The sequence below is a fragment of the Melanaphis sacchari genome, unplaced genomic scaffold (genome assembly GCF_002803265.2).
Source record: "Melanaphis sacchari strain LSU unplaced genomic scaffold, SCAv2.0 Contig49_pilon_pilon, whole genome shotgun sequence".
NCBI classification, from domain to species: Eukaryota; Metazoa; Arthropoda; class Insecta; order Hemiptera; family Aphididae; genus Melanaphis; species Melanaphis sacchari.
Window position 1 is genome coordinate 889650 of NW_020271334.1, and position 21816 is coordinate 911465.

General features: G+C 24.4%; 3 protein-coding genes across 3 annotated transcripts; 2 read left to right on the plus strand and 1 right to left on the minus strand.

The window, feature by feature from the left end:
- The first annotated feature begins 392 nt into the window (after positions 1-392).
- LOC112598651 (histone chaperone asf1) lies at positions 393-4810 on the plus strand. The gene is made up of 5 exons (XM_025345174.1): positions 393-697; positions 2645-2767; positions 2833-2948; positions 3022-3198; positions 4508-4810. Exons 2-5 carry the CDS (start codon positions 2659-2661, stop codon positions 4718-4720), a joined length of 615 nt encoding a protein of 204 aa, XP_025200959.1. The 5' UTR covers positions 393-697; positions 2645-2658; the 3' UTR covers positions 4721-4810.
- Positions 4811-4924: 114 nt separating this feature from the next.
- Positions 4925-6332, minus strand: LOC112598668 (mesencephalic astrocyte-derived neurotrophic factor homolog). The gene is made up of 4 exons (XM_025345196.1): positions 6242-6332; positions 6047-6168; positions 5266-5407; positions 4925-5157 (listed from the first exon to the last, which is right to left on the minus strand). The coding sequence occupies exons 1-4, from the start codon at positions 6330-6332 to the stop codon at positions 4991-4993; spliced, it is 522 nt and encodes a 173-aa protein (XP_025200981.1). The 3' UTR covers positions 4925-4990.
- A 651-nt stretch (positions 6333-6983) lies between these two features.
- On the plus strand, positions 6984-9733 carry LOC112598666 (S-adenosylmethionine sensor upstream of mTORC1). Its single transcript, XM_025345195.1, has 3 exons — positions 6984-7384; positions 8223-8388; positions 8510-9733. Exons 1-3 carry the CDS (start codon positions 7374-7376, stop codon positions 9344-9346), a joined length of 1014 nt encoding a protein of 337 aa, XP_025200980.1. The 5' UTR covers positions 6984-7373; the 3' UTR covers positions 9347-9733.
- Positions 9734-21816: the final 12083 nt, after the last annotated feature.

Here is a 21816-nt window from a genome sequence, read left to right on the forward strand (position 1 = left end):
TTACACCAAAGAATTATTCTTATATGTACTACTACTCTCTATGGATATTTACCACGGACTGACTCACTAATATCTTAGTATTCAAGTAGAGAACACTCTGTCTCTGCTTTCTAGAGTTCATGAAGTAACATTTGGTTCAGTTCAATAATTTCTGAAGGCTTACACATTTAAAATATTTAAATTTCTTCGTATTTTGGCGTCAAATTTTATGATATCAGTATTTAATAATAAACGGGATAAACCATAGATTCAATTCAATATTGTGTTTATTATACCATGACATAAACTGTAATACATACAACGTCCATGATGTTTATTTAAAAAAACAGCTGTCTTGATTGATAATAAAAAATGGCTGATTGGAGGGAAAAAATATTTTGCTTATTGTTAACAGAATGGATTATGGGTAATGCTTAGATGCCCTAATGGACGTACTACTTGTTTAATGTTGCTCATCGCTTTTTCGGTTATTACTTTCTGTGTGCTTTAGCGCTTTGTGTTTTTCGCTGGAACTTAAAAATACATGTTTGGTGTTCCCGTAGGAAAAATCTAAGAGTTTTGTGTTAGTGTATTATAGTTCTATATTTGTATTGAATACTTATTTTTGAAATCGTTATTATTTAATTTCATTTGTTCATCGCATCGGACGTTTACTGATAAATTGCATTCCACCAACTGTTTATATTAGTATTTAAGGGTAAGCAGCAAATTACGTCAAATTTACTCACCGCAAGTATATTAACCCAAGCTAATGATTTGGCAAATTTTTTAGTTAATTATTTTGTATTAATTTTATTTTTAATATATGGTAGGTAATTAGATACTAGGTATTTCAAAATGTGTAAGTATAACCACGTTTGTACAATTAATTACCATTCGTCACATACAAACACTATTTTAATCTTTGAGATTTGTCAATAGTTTTCAATGTTCACAGTTATTTTTTTTTACATGGTTGGTATTTTTATTTATTTTTTTATCAATCTAATTATAAACAATTTTAAAGGACTATGCTTAGTATTGTTTTTTTATTCTTTTAATTGTTGATCGTACTTATCATTTATTACTATTTGTATAAGTGGTATTTAATGAAGATAACTTTTATACTAAGTATAATTTACATTGTGTATATTTTACTAAACTTATTTTTTTATTATTATTATTTCAATATTTTATACATTATATTTTGTGAATATACCTATTACTTATATTTTAGATTTCTCTATAATATTTATGTGTAAAAATATATTATATATATATTAATTATTTTGGTATATACTTAATATATATATATATATATATATATATATATAAATATTTATTGAAAATAATCATACAAACATCATTACTTAGCTTCTTACAAATGCCTTTTTAATTAAATATTCTGTGCATAATGCCATTAATTATAATTAATTATAAAAAAATGAAATCTTCCATAATATAGCATTCAAAAAATTAATTAATGATTTTTTGTATATCAAATTACAGTCTCAAGCTAATTAATAATTAAACACTATTATAGGTATCATATCTTCACATAAAAAAGCTAAAAAAAAAATTCTATATCCAAATAATATTTCATTAAAATCTTTTAGTTTAAAACTTTTCTGTATTCCGTTCCACAAGAGAACTAAACTGGTTGTCGCTGCATATCCTTACATAATATAATATATTCCTAAATATCAAAAAAAGAAATCCCTGTGTATATTTTAGCTGTAAATTAATTTCTTAATATTTGTCTACATGATTTATGTAAAAAATAAGATTAAACTGAAAGAATCATCTCAAAGTGTTTTTTTTTTCATTAATATTTCCTGCATATTTAGTCTTCATTATTTTTATTGTTCTGTGCATGTATAATAATGAATTTAACTAATTTGCTAAAAATAAGTACCTAGGTATCTATTATTTTAATAAGTAGTTATTTGGTGTTCAAAATAATTTACAACTCGTCTGCTAGATACTTATGTAAACTTAAATTATCTTAATAATTAACTATTTGATAAATATTAGTATTCTTTCATTTTATGTATTACAATATTCAAAATGTAAAATTATTTTTTATTGTCGATAACTAAAAGAATCACTGTGCAAATATAATACCTATACAGTAAAACCTCCTATAACACACACCTCCGAATAATAGACATTTTTATGGGTACATGGACATTTTCACTACTTTCATATAGGAAACCCCCTAAATACCGGACACTCTAAATAACAAATACTTTTATAGTAATTTAATCTAATCTTACTACTATGTATTATAAATTATTATACATTTATAGTTATCTTATCCATCCATTATCGCATCAATGATGTCATTTGTCTAAATTATGTTGTGTGAAGTTATCTTATTCATATTTAGTTGTATTTGTGATTCCATTGTATTCAAATGTGTTAGATTACAATACATCTAGGTCCTAAATGACCTAAAGTAACTGATTTTTTCAATTAATGTTAATTTTTATTTTAAAATTATTTTTGTTAATATTTTTACTTATTTTTTTCATACACTACATAATATGTACAATTAATATTTGTATTAAAATAATACAAATGTCATGATTATAAATATTATACGTATGCATATAAATTAATGAAGTGACCAAGATTTCACTATACTTGTTTTTTTTTTTTTTAGATATCAATAATAACATGGCTAAAGTACAACTGTCTAACGTAGTTGTTTTAGACAATCCATCTCCATTTTCAAACCCTTTTCAATTTGAACTCACGTTTGAATGTATTGAAGATTTAAATGAAGGTAATTTTAAGAAATAAACATGCCTATTTATTTGAGATAAATTTTTTATATGTTATGCTTTTTAGATTTGGAATGGAAAATGATTTATGTTGGGTCGGCTGAAAGTGAAGAACACGATCAAATATTAGATACTATTTATGTTGGACCTGTTCCTGAAGGAAGACATATGTTTGTTTTTGAGGTATAAATCTCATATTAATATTCAGTTTTCTAGATCTATAATAAATCATAAATATAAACATTTATATTTTTAGGCAAATCCTCCAGATGTTTCTAAAATTCCTGTAGAAGATGCTGTTGGTGTAACTGTTGTACTATTAACTTGTTGTTATCGTAATCAGGAATTTGTTAGAGTTGGATATTTTATTAACAATGAATATACAGATCCAGAGCTGCAAGAAAATCCTCCAAGTACACCTCAATTTGATAAGGTATAATAAAATATAAAAATATATTTATTATGTAGAAAAATTATTATAGACTGCAAAAGTGATTTAAATGTAAGAATTTTAATAAAATTTTAATTTAATATATTGAATATAATATTATAATGAAATGATAATTAAGTATATAAATATTCTATACAATTATAAGTCGTAGTTCTTTATTATCTATTAAAATTAAACTATTTTAAGACCTATTAAATCAAATACAGGAAAAACAGTGACAAGTAGGATAGTTGGTTTATTTGTATTGATTTCTGATGATTTAATTAATTATTAATACTATTTGAAAAATACTAAAGGTTTGTGATTAATTAGATATTTTTTTTTTAAATTTCTGAAAATCAAGTTATTAAAATTAAACTACTTTTTCATGGTACTCTATACTTTTTTACTATTAAAGGCAAATTTTTGTAGTAGAATTGCCCAGACACCTATAAATATAACTCTTTTTTCTCTTATTTTATTTTTATGCTCTTTCAGCTATATATTTTCTTTCTCATTTCTAAATTTCTATTATTTTTATGATGATATTTATCTCATTGAAGACTTATGCTGTAATTTCTTTCTTTATACACATGTTGTCTTATCAATCATACTAACCTTCATTTTTTCTAATTCAAATGTTTAGAATTTTTAAGCTTACTTTCAACTAGAAAATAAAAGTTATTTAGACAGTGAATAAACAATTATTAGTAGAGTAGATTTAAAAATGTTATTTTTAATATTTATGCAAATGTAGTCTTGAATATTTGAAACATGTCATATAGTTAAATAATAAAAATTATCTAATCATAAATATTATTGAAGTAAATGTTATTTAAATAAACTGATTTATTTACAGTAAACCACATCAATAAATAATAGTAATAAAACTGGAGCGATTCAATTTATTTCAACTGATAATAAATGAATGAATATTTGTTTTAAGTAATTTTATTATGTTATTATGGATAGATTTTTCTAATAGAAATTAACAACGATTCATTTTAAAGTAAAAATAACTGGCACATTTATTTACTCATTATTAATGTTTAAATTGTTTAACAATTGAACCTTAATAATGTGGATGGATTAAATCTTGTACATTATTTAAATAGCTGTCAAATACTTATAAAATCATGTAAGACATGTGTCTTATTTCATTTTAAAATTTAAACGTTATCTATATATTTCTATTATCTGTTATTTGAAAGTATTTTCCATATTTACTAAGTGATATTTATTTGTAAATGTCATGTATTCATATCATTATAAAACTTTGAAAAAACTAAATAAACAATTTTATTCTTTTTAGATGGTAAGAAATATATTGGGTACTGAACCTAGAGTAACAAGGTTTAAGATCAATTGGGATGACTCTGAACAACCTACTACTAGTAATGGAATACAATCTACCTGTCATGAAAATGAAGATTCAAATTTACAAGAAATGGATGAAGAAGTGTCTTCTTTGTTATCTTCCCATGCAGACAACAGCCTTAGTCAAAGTCCAATGGAAGTATTGTAAATTGACTGATCCAATATCTCATCTATTTTAATATCAATATTTTTTATAAGAAAAAAAAAATAAAAGAAGTGTTAATCGTATAATATAAAAGAAATTAATTTAAAGTTGAAATAAAATAAAGACGTTTTTTATTCAATTTGTTTAGTTTTTTTAAATAACTTCAGCCCTTTATTTTATATCTTAAATAAATTATTAAACACAATATAAAAAACAATATTGTATTAAAAAAAATTATATTTATACAGTACACGGGATAATTAATTTCATTATTTATAATTCATCTTTGACGTAAGAGGGTTTTAATTCTTCAACTCTTTTGATATAATCTGTCTTTTCTAAACAACCGTCACAAATTTCTCCCCAATTATCCAATATTTTCTTCAAATCTTTCACTTTCATTTTCTTTAAGTTGACTGTCTTCCAATCAATTTCTTTGTCTAAAATTAAATGAAATATGTATTAATGTTTGATTGATTATATAATTACCAGTAATCAAAGTCTTTGATTTATTACTAAAAAAAAAAAATGAACTTTTATCAACATACCAAATTTAATATCGCACACTTGAGCATCCATTTTCTTCAAGCGTTCACAGATTTTAAGTGCCGGCATAGACCATGATAAAGGTTTAGACATTTCACTTAATATACCAGTTGCAGAATCTTCAAGTCCGCCCAAATAATAACACTAAAATGTTGATTAATATTTCATTAAATAATGCGAATTAAGCATTTTAAATAATAAGATAGGATATTTGTGTTAAAATTTCTATGTAATAGAGAAAAATATACTAAAAAAGGCTTAATTTTAAATAATGTACTATCTTAATTTTTTGTTGATCAATTTATACATATAGTCACCAGAAAAGGAATTACTTATTAATGAAATTTTACTATAAATGACAATAGCTTCTTTTTTGGGATGACTGAGAGGATTCTTAAAGCTATCATTACTTGATGCCTACAATCAAATTTTGATATAATTGTAAGGAGTCTTAGCGATCATATTATTATAGAAAGTTTACATATAGAAATCATAATGATTAGTATGGTTTGTGATTAGATAGATGATTTTTGAACTTAACAGTCTATTAAATAATATTTAATAAAGCTGTTGGCAAAAAGTGCCACATTAAACTTTTTTACCACTGCTTATATCATACCCAAAATATATTTCCACAGAAAAATAAATAATACTTTTAAGGGATAAATAACTTGCTTTAATTTACTTTAGTTAGAAAATTAAATTTCAAATTGAGTACTCTACATCCAAAATGTTTGACTCATTTTATAAGGTAAACATATTATATTTTATTTGAACACCTACCAGTCTTTTTTCCTTATCAATCTTTGTAGTCAAACAATATTTTCTGAATTGTTCTTCGATATTCTTTGGACTTTTTTCACCTTCGAGTGATTTCGAAAACTTATCAATTGTACTGACACAAACTATAAATATAAATACAATTATAAATCATTATTTAACATTAATATATTCAAAATAATATTGATCGTTACTTACCAGGGCAATCTTCTTCAGTAAATGTTCGCGATTGCACTTGAAACACATTAACAATGAAAAACACACACACGAACAATATGTGTTTATCCATTGTTAAATAGGATTTTGTTACACAGTATTCAGAATTAGGCTAAGTTTCTTATTTTTATGAATAAACCAAATATATAAATAGATAAAGATACGGAGTCTTAATTATTTGATTAACTTAGTATTTTTTTAAATGTCGTGAACGAAAAATATTTGCAATTTTTATTGAAGCGGCAATGCATTCAAAAGACACATCACATATAATATAATATTTTGAACTTATCAAATACATATATAATAGTATCCTACAGTTTTAGCATATTATCCAAACACGACTTGGCGAAATCTCATTGGACAACATTCCGGTATGATTGAAGTATGGAACGCGCTCATTGTATTATACCGTATCAATACCGCAGAATTAATTCAGTGCAGACTACAAAATTTTCAAAATTTTTTTCTTTAGAAATTATCATTGTTAATGTATCCTTATTTTGATCTATTAACCACAATGAGAGGATTTTTGTTGTATTTATTAGGCACGAGATTTATGGTTGTATGCTAAAATTTGAAGTTTAGAACTGAGCAACAAACTTCAACTTTAGAATATGACAATTTAACCATCTGTTCAATGAACTCTGGTTATCACTTATCATTTCAGTTATGTCATAGACCATGGTTATCAGATATCAACACTTGATAATTATCAATTGGATAAAAATTTTATGAAAATTGGATTATTTAATATTTAGATTTCTTAATTCATTTCCAATTTCTTCATCCAATCATCCTTGAACGGCTTGAACCTCAATTCTTTCGTGTTCTGTTCGTAGTTTAAATTAATTTTAAATTGTGATTGTGTCTTCCCACTTCCTCAGTATTTTATATGAGATTTAATCCATACGAAAGATCAAAAAAATGTTCGACTAAAGTGAAATCTTTGTACTTAATAGTTATTATACGTTTATTTACCATTTATCTTATTTTTATTTATTAACTTTTAATTTGTCAAAATATGCGTTATCTAATTGTTTTTGGATAAGTCTAGACTAATTAAAGTTATTTTATCTTCTTAATCATAAACATTAATAAATAACATATTATTATGTCTTTTCTGTAAGTATACATTTTATGACAAATATTTGGCATACACATCACCCACATTTATCAAATATCAATTATCAATTAGACTGTGTTACAAGCCCATTTTTAATATTTTGTCATCATATTAATTTCATGGCTCTACTTAGAAATCCTTGATGTTATTATGATATAACAGTATGATCAAAGCTCTCCATTAGTTTTATTCTTATGGTACATGCTTATCTGGTTCTACCGCATCGTAAATTAAATAATTTCATCAAGTCTGTAGCTCTATTTTTATGCACATTTTTGTTGTTAATCATTGTATAACAAAAGTATTATAAAATAAATATTATGTCTTAAATTATCAAATTTGTTTTATTGTATTATTTATTTTTTTACGATGGATACTTAAAACAAAAATGTAGGTATATCAAAATATTCAATAGGTAAGTGAGGTAAATTATAAAAAAATCTAAACATGTAATAAAATAATACTTATATCAAGTTAAAAATTGTATGAATTAGTTTTCATGGGTTTTGTCCTAATTTGTACTAAGACGAGTGACAACCATACGAAAAATGTTCCTAGTTTCTGTTTAAAAAATTAAAACAACAACATTAGTGATAATCACTAATAAAATTTAAACTATATTATACAGTATAAAATTATTGACATAATATATGTCAATAGTTGAATTGAAAATTAGTCTGTAGCTTTTATTGTTAAATATTATAGTGAAATATAAACCCAATTAGTAGTGTATCTGTTCTAACACCCAAATTCCCTTATCTCTTTTATATATCTACTACTAACTTAAAAAGCAAACATATCATTAACATTTGAATAAAATAAAAAAATGTGTTTTAGGGTTGACAAGAAACGAAAAAAAAATACTCGTAAGCCAGTAGATAATGAGCACATTCAACATGCAGAGTTCATAAAAAATTGTCATCTAAGATTAAGATTAAACTCAATAAAAATAGGTGTTGACAAAGCATGGCAAAATCACTGCTCAGATGATTTGCTTCTAAAAGTAAAATAAATGTTTTGTATGCTTCAATACTTATTATTTTTTTTTATTTTATTACTCAAAAAATTACTTTGCACATTTAAAATTTGTTGGTAGTATTATTTATTTATATTATTTATTTCAGAATTATTCAAATACAATGCATAAGCTTGCTTCACAGTTTTGGGATACAAATAATAAGAACGACCCTTCAAGTTGTAGAATCTCATGGATTTCAAACAATGTATTAAAATATTTTCAAGAAGATTATTTACATGAAATTATCCGAGAAAAGTCTTTAGCTCAAAAATTTAATGTACTTTGGAACATTGATGATATAACCCATATACCTGAAAATCCTTTTTATTTACTTGATGTAGGAAGTTGTTATAATCCTTTTCAAAAGTATTCATTATATAAAGTGTTGCCTATCGATATAGCACCTGCTATAGAAAACGTTGTTAAATGTGATTTTCTTACAGTACCTCTGGATATAGAGTTAAATATTTTTGATAACGTTTGTCAAACGTTACCAATGTCTAATTTTGATATTGTTGTATTTTCTTTGTTTCTTGAATATTTTCCATCACCAAAACAAAGATATAAATGTTGTGAAAAAGCTTATAATGTTCTTAAACCAGGTGGTTTGTTAGTTATTGCAACCCCTGATTCTAGTCATGCATCATATAATTCCATAATAATGAAAAACTGGAAAATATCATTAAGTAATTTAGGATTTTGGCGTATCAAATATGAAAAACTTACTCATATACATTGTATGGTATTTAGAAAATGTTTATTGAAACAAATTCCCAGAAATTGGTTACATTCTTTAAATATTGTAAACAACATTGAAGATTTAATAACTATTCCACAAGACTCTAGAGATTATGATAAAATTAATGAAACATCAAAAACTATAGAACAGCGTGATGAAGATGATGATGTTGCTAACTTATTTTCTGAATTAGTTAATGTATAAGTAGTAACTAATAAGTATTGTTGAACATAATTTTGAATTTGTAAAATAATTATATTTTTTAAATTAGTTCAAATTGTATAACCTTGTTGTGTACTTCAATATTTAATATTAGTTTTAGACTTAATACTGTTTAACTAGAATTTCAAATTGGTTACTAATTCATTTAGATGGCCTCATAACTCTGTTAAATATTAAGTTCTCACATCCAGTGCCTTCCAACTTACATAGTCCTGGATCTTTACTCCCAATTTCCTTAAGTTATGCTGTATACCAGGGGTCGGCAACCCGCGGCCTGCAAAGCAATTTTTAATGGCCCGCACAAAGGTGTTTAATTTTTGTGTTTTACTTTTGTTCAATAACATTTTTCATATAATTTTCAATATTATATAATTCTTTTTCCTTTATAAATAAAATCTAATTTAACCGTTTCATAATAGAAATACAATTATAAGTATTATATCATTATATGTAATTTTTTTTTTTTAATGTGGCCCTTGATGAACAATTGAAAAAAAAATGGCCCGCGTGGTTAAAAAGGTTGTCGACCCCTGCTGTATACCATCAGTCCATCATTTTTTTTTTTTTTTTTGTCTCTTTCCTTCTGGTTACCAATCATTGCATAATTTCTCTAGTTTTGTCTATTTATCACTTTATATGTCTAAAACCACTATTGGTTATTACTTAATATCTATTTGTTTTCTAAATTCAGGAAATAATATATTTATTTTATGATCTAATAAAAAGGTTATTTATTCTGATGTTACAATTGTTACACTCCAATATTAAAAGTTAAACATACAACTGCAATCTTATTAGTTTCCTTATTGGAAATTGAAAATTACTGAAATCTGAAACTTGTGATAAAAACCCACAGACTATGGCTAACAGCTAACTGTGAAACATAATATAATGCCAATTAAATTATAAACAACTACAACAACAAAACCGAAGAAGTCTCCTTACTATATAGACATATTTTAGAATTCAAGTGCATCGCGTCATTAATTAGGCATAGAGCCTTGTGTAGGTCTATAGTATAGACCTACACAATGTAGGTAATACATATGTTAAATTTTAATTTAATAATAAAAAATGTTCTTAAGCGGAATATTTTATGTTACTATTACCTACCTATTAATTAATTTTTTTTTATAAGCATGTAATTCGACTGGTTGTACAAATTTTTTCCAAAAACAAATTGCATATATTATTAGGAAGCCAATACCATCGCACTACATATAGAATGGTATGAATGAGCTCCTGGTATAATTTATTCCGTATTACCGTATAAATACCAAGAGTGCACAGTTCTGCACGTGGTGCACAGATCCCAGCTGTGTATTTATTTTCACACCACCAGTTTGGATTGAAAATATTATCCTATGTTACACCACATTACATAAATATTTATAAAGTTATAATATAATAAATTATATCAACACGATAAAGGGAATAGAGATAATACTTTCCCTTAGGCATGCTATTATAAATAGGTAGCTATAACAATAATAGGTTGATATGTAGTAAATTTTATAACCAGTGCCGGATCAAAGAGGGGAGCTATATCCCCTCCCCCGTTAAAATTAAAGAGGCCACAATGTGTCCCATTTACTCAAATTTGTTTGAGTAAAAGGGCCTCACCAAAAATAGCGCTCTCCTTATATTATGACTATAATCCGGTCTTGTTTATAACAGTAGGTATTTATACTTTTATATTATACGATATGTTGTGATAATCGAACGTATTACCTATATTAAATAATTTAATACATTTACTGACTTTCTGTATCATAAACAATAGCTCATCGATACAGGTAATTAAAAAATAAATTAAAGCAATACCTACTTACATGATAGTTATTTTCCTTAAAAAAAATTAATACATGTTATACTTTAAATGTCATAAAATATAAAATGTAATAATAATATGTAATTTGTTGCACCAACACGATAGTTTTGTCTGTGGTAAAAAACGATGGTAAAGTGGCGATGATGATGTATTTATCCACGCATCATCGCATTTATCCACCATAAATTTACATACCTACCTACAAAAATACTGTATAGGTAGGTACCTACGATATGAAAATGAAACATATAAATAGTAGATACAGAATAGTAAGATTAAATTACAATGGTGTCATTTCATTTTTTAACAGAGAAGAACATAAGAATTAAGATTTAACCAGCTCATGCATGCGCAAAGGTAAGTACAATAAACTCAATAAAGTACTTAATCAAAAAAAAATCTCTTCACTGGATATCTAATTTCCACTTTTTATGTTATTACTTAATACTTATAGTTATTACAATGTTAAATCTTGATAGTTTTGTATGTATTATCATGGAAGAGAATAACCTAATTAAATTTAAAAATACACACAGAGAGCTAAATAATTTTAATAGTTGGGTACCTAGGTATCTAAGTAGGTACCTACTGTCATTTTAGATTTTTCCGTAAAGTTCACTAGTTCAGGTAGAAAAGAATTAAATTACAATACTAAAACTAACTAACTGTTAAAAATAGTACTGAAAAAATGAAAAATATAAAATACTTTCAGAAGTTTACAATAAACCAAAAACATTTAAGTGTTTTTTTTTTTTTTTGTTTTTGTTTTTATAATTTGTATTGCAACAGTTGATAAAAATACTACCGTTGAAATGAAAAATAAGGTAAATTAATACATTTTCATAAAATTAAAATTTATGTTGTATATATCAACAAATATACCAAAAAGTTTTTGTGATCGTATACCTACCATACGGCATACATAAATAGGTACCCACGTCATTCCGTTTCCGTTTGATAGGAAAATGTAAATACACAATAATAATTGTATTTAAGAATGTATGTTAGGTGTAACAATAACAAATTAAGTGCCATAGTAATAATAATAATAATATAATAATTAATATTATATAATTACATTTCTCACGCAACAGACTGCACACAGACTATTTACACAAAATTTTATGTAGGTACATGCAGCAAATTGCAAATGTGTCCGTGTATTCAAATTAAAAAACTATAAATATTAATTACTATTTTGTGACAATAATTTCCTAGTATCAACTCAAAACCTACTATCCTCAAAATTATAGTAATCTATAGTTATGTTTTTTAATCAAAAACCTGTCTACGGGACTGACATTGAATTGAGTCCCGCAAATATTTTTGGGTTATCGGAGTTGAGTCCGACCAATATTGTTAGGTTATTCGAGTTGAGTCCCTTTCTTTTATTGTAATAATAAAAATAAAGAGTCAATTAATTTAAAAATATTAAAAATAATAATAAATAAATGTAATTTTTACCTAAAGAATATTTTTTAATCGACAGTTATAAAAATTACTAAAAAAAAATTGAAAATTTGTCATACTTATAAATATTTCTAAAAGAGTTGAAATTTGTTGGAAATTTTATTATAATGTAGGTATTAAAAATAATAATTTGGAAATTTCAAGTAGGTATATACTTATCTTATTATTTTTGGAAATACAACAAAATATTAAAAATTATTTGAGGAGAAATAAGTATTTAAACATACACTTCATTTTTCACTCGTAATAATTTGATAATTAAGTAAGTATTAACTAATTGTGAGTCACTGGCTATATAGGTAGTCAAGACGTTTTATCTATCGGACTCAATTCAAAGGTATAAAGATAATAAGCTGGACTCAATTCAAACACATAAAAGTAGCATGGACTCAATTCAATATTACCCGGTCTACGGCTGGTTTTTTTAAATCAGATAAGGTGGGCATTCACCTTGTCAACCCCATCACAATACCTACGCCACTATTTAAGTACAATATAGATCATATTAGGTAGGTATGCAAAACAGAGTTACTTTATTTTAGTTTACAATATTGTAATATAATATTATGTTTATTTATATGTACCTATAATCATACTGATGAACAATCATCCGTTTCGACCGGAACGTACATGTATTTTCATGTTTTGAACTAAACCATACAAGTAAATAAAGGTCTTTCTAACGTCTGGTCTTAAACACGAACCAATACATTGCATGTCTACGTTAATCTAGCTATAGATATAATAATTATAATTTAATGAAAGGGTAAAGTCTACTTGTTCTAATTTTGATTACCTATATGATTATTGATAATTCATGTTAAATATCCACAAGGTTTAAATTGTTACATTTGAAATGAATAGTTTAATTAATAATATGTAATTCAATAGGACTAATAGGAGATTCTGAAACTACTTAGGTTCAAAACTACAATAGTGCAACATGATAACTAGTTGATAAGCGTATAAAACAATTTAGGTGATCAATTACAAACAGTAAATGGGTAGGTACTAGATACTACCTTTAAATTTCTTTTTTCTTTTTTAGTTAAAAAACAGCGCTTATTCATGTTTATACTTGAATTTTTAAACTTTTCATCATGAAAATACAATGGTATATCATTAAATAATTAACTAATAAATATGCCTACAAAGATAAAACATTTTTTCATAAATTTTACCAACGTGATTATTGGGCGTGTTGTATTATAATATAATTATATTTATATGTTTCTAAGAAAAATGTATTTTTCTACCATATTTGATTATTGCTTGAACTAATGATAATAAATACTATAATATTATAATATGGGCACACATTTTACTTGATGTCAAGCTTATTGCTTTAATAAAAATATCAATGTGACAATGTTTCCTCCTGGTTGGAGCCAAAGGATTAGATATTGATGTTCAATGACGTGCGCGAGAGGTGGAATTAGAGGCATTTTTTTATAAATCGATAAATGATTGATTGTTGTTTTTATAGTAGCCAGTTAAGTCAGTTTAATTGTTTAAATGAATTATTAAGAGGTTGGATAAATGAAACATATCAAGCGGTGTCTCAACTATCGGAATTAAATTTATAGACTCGTGGGATTGAAAATAATGTATATATTTATTGTACACAAGTATGTCGAACGAATAATAACACGTAGGTATAATAGTTATCAAACGAGACACGAGTCACGAGTGCACTGAAATTGTTTGTAGATATTCTCGAATTTTTAAGTGGGGACTAAAAAACAAACATAAATGACGCATCTATACTACAAACCTTCATGTTTTAATACAATTATTAATTAGTCCATAACTATGTCAAACGCCATGTTGGGCGTAATAGTACATGTTTAAGGTACCTAATCAAGTGTGCGAACGTGCAGAGATATAAATTCGATAATAGATTAAATTGTATTGACGAGCGATAATTGATGAAGAGGCCCGAGAAGAAAGAATAATCTAAAAAATAATTTTCTTTTTTTACTATGTTAAGCAACAAATACATTGTTTTTATAATTATATAGATTGTTTTATTTTATAGTTTCGTTTGATATCATTTTTTTTAATAAGAGTGCGCTTCAATAATTTCGATTGATTATTTGACCCTATATATTATATCATTTGGAAATGTTATCTAAGACTAGTTGGTACTTTAGGAAGGTGACTTTGATTATATTAAGTAGACTTGGGTATTTTTCATGAATGTAGAGTTAAGACTTTAGACCAGAAAAATAAATTAACTTACAGCAGCTCGATTTGAATTATTTTAAAAACTAGTTTTAATTTGTATAATATGCCATTTTTTTATGTTTACTCGGAAATTTATTTTTATTTTTTATTTCTGTAACTATTTAAAACATTTAAATATTTATTACCCAAGTTAAAAATATAAAAAAAAAGAAGTAAACTAATATTGCGTTAAACCAGATACTTACTACATTGACTAAAGATAAAATAGAAAATCTAAAAAACTAATTAAATATGCATTTGAAACTATTAAGTTGTATTAGTAAATTGTAACAAAGTGATGTTTCTTTTTTTTTTTGTATGTAGACATATTTTGACAATTATGTGCCTGTAACCTGTGTAGGTTAGGTTAATATATAATATAAAATAATAATTTAAATGTCAAATACTTTTACTGAATTTTCTTTTAGTAATTACCGTAATGGTTGTTAATTGTTATACATTTTACAATATCTACTGATATAGAATGATAACTTCACTGTCATAGAGTAATTTCTAAAATATTTAAGTAATTACTAGTTATTAATATGTATAAATAATAAATATATATTTATTTACGAATTATTTGGACGTTTTAAAACTGTAGTTACTGCATTTTCTACTAACAATGGTAAATTGTATTGATGTTACTGCATTTCATACTTAAAATATTTTATTAACTAAGAAAAAAACACAAAATTTAATTTTTCAAAAACTTAAATCTTTGTAGTTACTGGTTTTACTGATAACAGTGACTTATCTGATATAATAATTACCTACATAATTCCCCTTGTAAAAGAAGTGTTTTGTAAATTAAAATAAAAAATTATTGATAGATAATTGTAATACAATTAGAAAGTTAACTATTTTAAACTAGTAAAAAAAAAAAAAAATTTTTTTTTTATTGTGGTTCAAAATATAACTCTGACTAAAGACTACAAATATAATTATTTAAACAACTTAAAAAAAAAAAAATTGATAATTTTTAGGTTGATAATAGCGTTTTAGATTCTGAGCCAAGCATATTGTATTAGTTGCTTTTACAATAATTGTAAAAACAAAACACACATAATTATTATATGTGTTTTGTTTTTATCAAATTTTTTGAAAAAATAAAAATACTTCGATTTTCAAATTTGAGGTTGATTTTTTTTTACTTATGTATAATAAAATAGGTTTTAAAAATACTAAATAATACTGTATATTTTATTGCAAGAATCCTTGTTGGATATTTTTACCGAAAATAAAAAGGCAATAGTTTGTTTTACAAGTAATTAAAGTTAGGTAGGTATTTATAAAATCCATTAAAATCATAAAAATTTACAAATTAATTTGTAATTAAAAATGTTCAATATGCTCAATTTTAATACCTAGGTAAGGTTTTTGCAATTTTTGTTCAAAATTCCTTAAAATTTAAAAATGTTTAGTATAAAATCATATAAGTTTTTTTTTCTAAAACTGAAAATTTCGGAAACTCGAGATATTTAAACTTGTAGATATGATAACGCAGTAGAGAGGTGTACCCTGATTGTATTTTTTTTTTTTTAATTTAATATTTTATCTGCGTGCCAAAATTTGAAATAAATGGATGTTTATTACTTTGGTTTATTAATTTGGTTTAAGGCTTTAAACAATTCATAATTTATTATACTCCTAAACTCTCTTCTTGTTTTATTCGTTGCTAATTAAAAATATAAAATATAAATAAATTACTTACCATTTTATATTTAAATAGATAATAACTTTTGACTTTTGAGTTTTAAAATTGTATAAGTTAATCTTTATTAAGTGTTCCAGCATTAAGATACATTTGTTTAATTATTTGTATGATGTAAATTTAAATATTTTATACAACTGTAGTGGCGCATTGCTGTTATAATTTATAAATTATAAGTGGTGGACATTTTTAGTTTTGAAAATTTTTATATTTATTATAGTAAAAAATCCAAAATCTTAATCAAAAACTATATCGTTAAAAACGGATATTCACCCGTAAATTATTTTACTGTAATTTTTTATGATTTTTTTTTTTTTGATTTTTCTAGAAACTATAATAGAAAATTTCGCGGTAAAACTTCTATAAATTAATATTTCACTAATGATATTATATAATTTTAACTTACAATTCGACATTCGTTAAAGTACCTGTAGAGTTCTATAGTTCTATACTACCTACGTATGTACGTAAAATAGAAAAATGAATTGTTTCTTTGCTATAAATCACGGATTTTAGTTACTATAGTTCTTTTTTATAGTATATTCTTTCTATCCTATTACTAATTTGATATTTTTTTTTCTTCACTTTTAAACGGAAACATTTTGTCTTAAATTTACTGCTTTACAGTTTATATAATATTTTAAACAATTAAATAATTCTTCTACGATCCACTATTATTTCGTTAGTTTATATAAGTTTACTTGCTGATTATAGCGGGTAATTTTTAGTAGTACTTAGTAGCCCGTGTCCATCACGTGTAGGCTATATATAATTATTTCACATTTTAGTATCTTATACAATGTATTATAGTTCTTCGAAATTTACACGAAAATTACCGAGAAATTCGAATGTCAAAAGTGGCTATGTGTTTAACTTCTAATAACAGGAAAGGTATTACGTAATGCTTTTTTAAACTTACAAGTCACAACTTAATCAGATATTTAAAAAAAAAGAGCTATAACAAAAATTTTAAATAAATAATTATTATAAGACTTATAAAATTATAACTAATAACGTCTTTACTTGGTTAAGAGTTTTACAAATCAAAAAATACTACTGTAATAATTGAGAAATAAACTTGACTTATGGTAATTATAACAATCACATATTATTCGTACCATGCAAATATGCAATATATCATACCATATATATTTCACACCTAAAATAAAATATATATTTTACTTTTGATTTCTGAATCGTATATTGCATATACCGAGTTGCATAAAAAAATGATTCATTTAATGATTTAAAAAAATTTAATGGACCAATAATTATGATCCACTAAATAATGTTTAAGGGGCCATTACTATTTATTATTAAGTATCAAATATTTAATTATTAACGTTTTGAATGATTATTAATGCAATCCGGAATTAGTACATTAAAATAGGTAGTTATATTACCTTAAGACGATAGTTTTTTGGCAATCACGATAAAAACGGGAGTTATCCATTTGCGCCAAAATAAAAATGGTATACTTTTTCCGACAGCCTATTTGCGCCAAATTTATCTGCGTAAACATTTTACACTAACGAATTGGTTATTTAAAATCGTACAAGTGACTATAATAAAATTATCGATAGCTTATAATTTTCAAAAATATATAAACTTATTAACTATTTATTACTTATCTATTGTTTAAAATAATTTGTATTATTATTAATTGGTTATTATTTTTTTTTTAATTCGTACTATAGACTATTATTTAAATAAAATTATATTGATTATTATTTGAGGAAAAATATATTACTTTATTATAATTATACTAAGTAAATTTGGCGCAAATGGGTTGCCGGTAAAAATATACCTTTTCTATTTTGACGTAAAAGGGCTGTACCCAAAACGAATTAATTTTTTTTGGTGCAAATAGGCGATACCCATAAAAACTTATGATATGTCATAGGTTTAAGATTAATAAGTTATAACTTTAACGGTTACCTATTGCTCTTTCTGTTGGTATATTATTAATTGTAGTATTGCTTTAAATTTTTTATATCAGTATTTTTACTAGATTATTGGGAGAACACTTGTATAAGTGTAAATATCTATAGACTATACCAAGAAAATGGCAAAAGAAACCAATTTATAATTTATTCTCAATAGACACTTTAAAATACTTTAAATAATTGTGTGAATTAATATTTTACAAACGATATATGTTGATGGCTGATGATAAATTGTAAATTATGTAGGTATTTATAATTTTCTAGAACTATTTTAACACAAACAATAAAATAATCAGTAATAAATATTTCATTTTCATACTACTATATGTAGTATATGATTTATATAATCAACTAACATAGGTATTACATTTGTGTTGAAATTTGATACCATACTATGCCCTACACTCCTATCTCTTTGATGTTTTGAGTTGAAATATTTCTAATATTAATAAGCGTATAGGTGTTTAAACAATTAAACAGATTAATGTTCATATTTATATTATTGTATATATTTAATCTTAATTCTATTTACCTAGTATTTTGTTATTATCATTTACATATTTAATGAATTGTATTATGTGGTATATTAGTATACAGTACACGACGGTCGATTTCTTTCTATATTACTGTACCTATTATTTTCAAAATACCCATTTAACAATGTTAATAATTATATTATTTGTACATCAAAACTATATTAATTAGTTTAATATAGATGACAGTAACAACCTCATCGATGGATAATTAATAACAGTAACTTCAATTATTATGTTGTAACAAATGTAACGTATTGTAATAATATATTTAAACATTTTGATAAAGTATTCTTAAAAACGTTTAAATACAGGTGCTTTAAATAAATGCTTTATAAGTACCTATACATCACAATCCACAATCATTGAATCATGATACAGTATCCATACAGACGTACAGTAATTTTGATTTATATGGTTCATTATACACTACATTTATACATATCAAATAATATCATTGTGATAGTATAATATTAATTATAAGGGTCATTTAACCAGTATATTCAATTAAGTTATAGATAACGTAACTGAGATTTTAATTTTCCACGGGGAAGAATATGATGTTTCAAGATCCAAATCCAATTTATATTCATAATATACAGTAAGTCCTCGTTTAACGTCGCCTCAGCATTTAGCGTTGTTCCGCTATTGCGTCGTAGAAGTTTAAGTTCTTATGTTTCATTTAACACTGCAACAGTTTCAGTATAACGTCGTTTGTAATACATGTATTCATCAAATTATTGTTATATTTATATAAATTTCATATAAAAGTATGTAATTTAAAAAGTGTTTCACTTAACGTTTTTTTGGTTAACGTTGTGTTTTCCAGGAACCTAACTTCGACGTTAAACGAGGACTTACTGTATTTATATTTAATTTATATATCATCGTACATCACATACATGATGTTAAATATTTTTTTTCAAAATACACAAATATATAAACACATTTTTTAAATTGAACGTACAATACATTATAAATTTTTTTTTAATTTTATAACTTTTGAAGTATTATAGAGAACGTTCCACTATATAGGGATGTGCTCTAATAATTTTCTAGTCGATCTTGATCCTTATAGCCTACTTTTAGTTTTGACGTATTAACTGCATGAAAATGTATAACATAATATGATTATCACAATTGAATGTTTCTTAAATTATAAAAAACGAGACCATAATCACATCATGGTCATCAGATAAAATGTATGCTGTACAAGAGTTATAGACATTAGTATACTTATACTTATACATCATTACTTCTTAAAAATAGTGGCATAATATAATAATTTATATAAATGGCCTTTTAAAAATATAATGTAGGTAAAATGTTTTATAAAGTCTAAGAAATGTTAAAATGAAATGGGATTACAGTACAAAACTGTTTTTTATTTTTGGGACATAATATTGAAATTATGAGTAGTTGGCTTTTGGTCCAGAATGAAAAGGAATCAAATTTTAGTCGTTCGACAACAACTAAAAATAAAATAAAAATAAAAAACTCACTGGTCAAAAAAGTAGCACTGGGCGGGAAAACTATGTTAAGTTGATATGTCGGAAGTATAATTTAATATACACTAAATAAAAAAAAAAAAATTATTCTTTAAAACATATTTACAATCTGTGTTCAAATGATACAATAAGTAAATTTTAGAATAATATTTTACCAGGCGTGATGACTGATAAAAGGAAGCATCTAATGACACTACTTCAATAATACTTTTTTTATTTTTGTTTTGTTTTGTTTTTTATCGTTGTTGTTGTTGTAAGCTAATTATGTAAGTAAATCACGAGATCGATTTTGTTTAAGACAGCGAGGAAAAATCAAAAAATTAAAAATATTATTTATTCATTCACAATACGCTAAATGTTAACATTAGACAACCAAATTTAATATTGATGTGTTTTGTACAGGCGACGAATTATACGGGAATAACTATAGTATCAAAAAAATTTGAATGTATTTATTGTAATAAAATTTATTGAAAGTAAATTCAAGTTGAAAATATTTGCCTTTTATTTCTACTAAAATATTTGATATTAACATTTCTAATGCTATTGATTCAAATACCTATAATAATTGAAAAAAATATTACAAATATTTAATGTGGGGGTAACCAAATACAACAATATCAAAACATTATAAAATATAAATTTTAGAAGTTTTTAACTGATCTATTTTAATGATTAAAGTAAACTACTAACAATAGATACCTTTAGTGTTTAATTTTAATTGGCCGTTTGTATATTATTATTATTTTTTAATTAAAATGGAGTATTGAACTAGATATATACTTTGAATTGAGTTAATGGATGACCTATTGATAAAACATAATATTAAATAAACTACATATGATGCCATTATTGAATGATTTATTTCAAAATAAATTCAATATAATATTATCAATAGTAATGGGTTTCTAATTACTAGAGATCAATCAAGGTCAATTATAATTATTAAGAATATAGACAACGATAATTCAGCATCAAACAAACATTTAATGAATTAAAAATAATTACGTACATTTTAATTTGTATAGTAATACTTATGTATATGAATCATGTTTAGTCATAGTTTTCACTGAATAATTGCAATAATTTAATTGTTTGATAAATTATATAATATTAAGCGTAATTAAACGTTTTAAAAGCATACGTAAATCTATATTTTAGATTATTAAATAACTAATTAATAAGCGTTGAAAAATTAATTGCATTATTATTTGTACAAGTATA